Raw genomic sequence first — 4,054 nt, 5'->3', positions numbered from 1 at the left:
ATAAAAGTAAAGCTCTAGCATGAATGAGAACAGATGAGTGCAGCCTGTTGTAGTGACTTTAGTGTAGTATGTGCACACCAACATTAAATAAGCATAAAAACTAAAGCATAAACTTCTGTCTGAAGTGAAGTTAAACATGAAGCAGTTTCAGCCTCACTATGTTTCTAACTAGGACTTTTATTTTGAAAACGTGTCTATTGGCAATGAAGCCCATTAAGCTATATCTTTATTATACAGCAGGCTTCATAAACACTGATTCTACACTAACACTTATTTATTTATATATTTATACACCCTAGTGTCTACTGAGCATGTAGAATCGCTGATGTGGATCTTTCCGCTTTGTGGCTGAAGGACCGCTTGGTGAATAATGAAACTTCACTGCCCCCTAGTGGGGAAAAGTGTGTATATGCGTGCACTAAAACATGGTGGTTAATTTGCACAGACCTCAGCAGTGTGAAGTAGGTCATTCAGTGTTAGGACGACCTCGTTCATCAGTGCTGTAGATCAGACCATGGGAGTGTGTGTGAGTCAGGAGATGTGTTGTATGAAGACGAACACAGCAATAAATCCAGACCAGGTGTAGCACTGTTTTCAGTTTTTTTTTTTACTACAAAGACAGAGTTAGGATCCAGCAGTACATTGGCTTGAGTGACTCCGTACACTCCGGAGCACGACCATTCATCGATCAAAAAAAGAAAAAAATCTCTTCTATACAAGTCTAAAATGCTAGTGTTTACTGTAGCACCATTTCTTTGAGATGTCTTTAGGGTCCTTGGCTCATATCTAACTCGAGTAAGGTCTCTGTCAAAGAGTGCACATGTCAACAGGAACATCATTCTGGTCTACCGTAAACCACAGCGGAGCAGTACGTACTCGACGAACATCGCAGTGAGAAAGGGGTCACTACATCTAGTCTCAGACTAAAAACCTGCTGGAACCGTCAGGCGGTTCCCAGCAAAAGACCTAACCCGGTTCTATCTCTCTGTGCAGTAATATTTCCTGAAGGTTGTGGAATATTACAGCTATCTACAGTACAGTAAAATTCTTCAGTACAAAAATATATTACAAATCTCCAGGCATATTTACATGGGCACTTTCTCAACAAATACATCTAATAGGGTTTCTAATAAAGCTAGTGAGGAAAGCTGTGGACCAAGGGAGAGCGATGCAACTTTATAGTGGTATTGAGAAAGAAAGAAGGAAATAAAAGAGAAAAGAAGCGTTTCAAAGTCTAGCACCAGTTAGAGTCCGATTTTGTGCAAGTTCTTCCTCTTCGTAGATTGAAAACGCAGTTAAAAGTTTGAGCATTTAAAAACAACAGTAATCAGGATGTTAAGTCCTGTCTCTACAGAGCCGCAAGTCCACTTGAGTTTGGAAACATCAGCAGGCCACCATAAACCCCGCCTCCTAGAAGAACATCCTGAAAACACATAAGATCACCGTCAGCAGGACACACAGACATGTTTAATCAGCAGGAGGTATTCTCTAGTGCCACTATGAGGCGTCTAACCCAGCGGACCTGGACCGAACGGTCACCTGTAGATGTTGGGGTCCAGCAGCACAGCTGTATCCTGAGGAAGCTGGGAGAGATGTACCACTTTGGTCTTCATCTGTGGTCGGTCGCTCTCGCTCACCCACGAGTCCGGCAGTCTGAGACACAAAGACAGACGGTCTGACTGACGGAAACTCTGCTGGTTGTGCCAGCTCAGAACCTCTGAACCTTCCTGAAGCAGTGGTTCTTCTAAACTGATGTGTACTCACATGTCCTCTGGAGTCCAGTGGAGCAGCACCTTCACCTTCCCTGAATCCTCCTTCCGTCTCGCAATCACCTGTGGATCCAAACACACACCGTCAGTATTATGGGGGTTAATGGAGATTTCTGGAAGAATGTGATGATCCTGATGGATTTAAACGGATGACATGGACATGTTGGATCTGATCTGTGGTGTGCTGCATGGCTCACACACTGCACACTCACCGTGCTGTGAAACACTACACTGTGGCCCTTGCCCTGGCTCTCAATGTGGGTTGCCAGATTGAGACAGATGGCACGGTGACGGATGGCGTCCATCGTTTGTGCGTCAAAGAAGTCATGTGGCCGAGCTGGAACAGGAAGCGTGGGTTAAAAAAGAGGCGTATAAAAGATATCATCATTATCATCACTACTGAGGTTCAGATACATACGCAACGACCTCCTGCATTTGTTCTTCAGCTTCCTGCGCTTGCTGATGCCCGCTTTGGAAGGCGACTCTTCCTTCAGCTTGGCCTGGCTGGACAGCTTGGACGAGTTTTGGGAGCTGAAGTGGGTGGGAACGTGACGTGCCAGTCCTCCCTGAGAGGCGAAGGTAGCGTTGCAGCCACCCACTACACACTGAAAACACAGGATGCCATGGAGAAGGCAGTTAAAGAGAGTGAAGTGTGTAGGAGATGTTGTGGCAGTGGAACTGAATCATACCTTGAAAGGTTTATCTCCACTGTGGGACAGCATGTGTCTCTGCAGCCAGCTCTGGCTAGTGGACGGTGTGTTGTAAACCTTACAGCCCTTCCACAGACACACAAACACCTAGTGCAGAGAAACACACACACACACACTCAGCAAGGAGACAGCAAGAATAGACTAGACTTCAGAAAACCTCATCTGACTGTTCCTAATGCTGGATGTGGTACTGACCCCTCCACGCTGACCGTCCACGTGGACCGAGCGTATGTGTTCAGCCAGGTCTGGGCTGCTGGTGAACAGCAGAGGGCACTGATCCCAGCAGCAGGGGTAGGAGGAGGAACCTTTGGTAGAGGCCAGAGCTGCTCCTCCATGGCCATTCATCATGGCTGGTGTGGAGCGTCCACTGGATGCTGTGCTCTCCATGTCCATCAGGGTGCTGCTGATACTGAAACACACACACACACACACACGCTCATCATATAAGCAGTTCCTATTCTATTTTATGGTTAAGATGTGTTCACACGAGCTAACAACACAGGAAGCTATTCATCTGTGTCACACAGCTAAAGCTCAAGTACGACTCAGTAACGTGTCAAAATCTGAATGATTCTTCTGAACAGTCCTTTTACTGCTTGTGTCCAAATTTTCTACTATTTTGATGTCTGACAAACAAAAATGGAAGAGAAAAAGGTTGTGCTAGAATCCTGGAATGGATTCCCCAAGTGTCTACTGGGGTCACTGCTCCTTGTGAGTTCCTGACAAACACAAGCTCCTGCACTCACACACCCATGGGTTGGTCTTACTGTTGCCCAAGTACACTATATTGCCAAAAGTTTTAGGACACCACTTCAAATCACTGAATTCAGGTGTTGTTTTTCAGGGGTTGGGCTCCGCCCCTTAGTTCCAGTGAAAGGAACTCTTAATGCTTCAGCTTCATACCAAGACATTTTGAACAATTTCATGCTCTTTGTGGGAACAGTTTGGGGATGACCCCTTCCTGTTCCAACATGACTGCCCACCAGTGACCAAAGCAAGGTCCATAAAGACATGGATGAGTGAGTTTGGTGTGGAGGAACTTGACTGGCCTGAACAGAGTCCTGACCTCAACCCGATAGAACACCTTTGGGATGAATTAGAGCGGAGACTGTGAGACAGACCTTCTCATCCAACATCAGTACCTGACCTCACAAATGTGCTTCTAGAGGAACGGTCAAAAATTCCCATAAACACACTCCTAAACCTTGTGGAAAGCCTTCCCAGAAGAGTTGAAGCTGTTATAGCTGCAAAGGGCGGGACAACTCCATATTACATTCATGTGCAGGTAAAGGCAGACATCCCAAAACTTTTGGCAATATAGTGTAGCTTTGGGGCAGATCTCCTGAATGACTAACCCCAAGTGATGCCCAGGAGGACGACACACATCTTGTGGAAACAAAAAGCAGACATTAGGCTATAATGAGGACTGGGTCATCCATTGGCCTGGAAAGGTGAGCAGCACCCCATGACAAATATCTGGTACCTGATGATGGGGTAGGTAATGCTCCAACGCTGTAAGATCAGAGCAAACACTAACGAGAACGTTCTGGTGGTGGAATGCCACAAGAAGAGCAC

The 4,054-nt window shown here is 46.1% G+C and overlaps 1 protein-coding gene across 1 annotated transcript in view; it reads right to left on the bottom strand.

Annotated features, from left to right (window-relative positions):
* Positions 1 to 603: 603 nt before the first annotated feature.
* The window catches only part of aebp2 (AE binding protein 2), a 10,236-nt gene continuing 6,785 nt past the window's right edge, over positions 604 to 4,054 (bottom strand). The window contains exons 2-8 of the mRNA XM_058416895.1: positions 2,675 to 2,888; positions 2,459 to 2,566; positions 2,188 to 2,374; positions 1,982 to 2,106; positions 1,765 to 1,832; positions 1,540 to 1,653; positions 604 to 1,423 (exon numbers count right to left, since the gene is read on the bottom strand). Coding sequence (XP_058272878.1) covers positions 1,411 to 1,423; positions 1,540 to 1,653; positions 1,765 to 1,832; positions 1,982 to 2,106; positions 2,188 to 2,374; positions 2,459 to 2,566; positions 2,675 to 2,888 — 829 coding nt within the window. The 3' untranslated portion in view covers positions 604 to 1,410. The remainder of the gene's footprint in view (positions 1,424 to 1,539; positions 1,654 to 1,764; positions 1,833 to 1,981; positions 2,107 to 2,187; positions 2,375 to 2,458; positions 2,567 to 2,674; positions 2,889 to 4,054) is intronic.

Source organism: Hemibagrus wyckioides, linkage group LG19 (genome assembly GCF_019097595.1).
Source record: "Hemibagrus wyckioides isolate EC202008001 linkage group LG19, SWU_Hwy_1.0, whole genome shotgun sequence".
In the NCBI taxonomy this organism is placed as follows: domain Eukaryota; kingdom Metazoa; phylum Chordata; class Actinopteri; order Siluriformes; family Bagridae; genus Hemibagrus; species Hemibagrus wyckioides.
The sequence above is the reverse complement of the archived record's forward strand: the minus strand, read 5'-3'. Positions and strand labels throughout refer to the sequence as shown.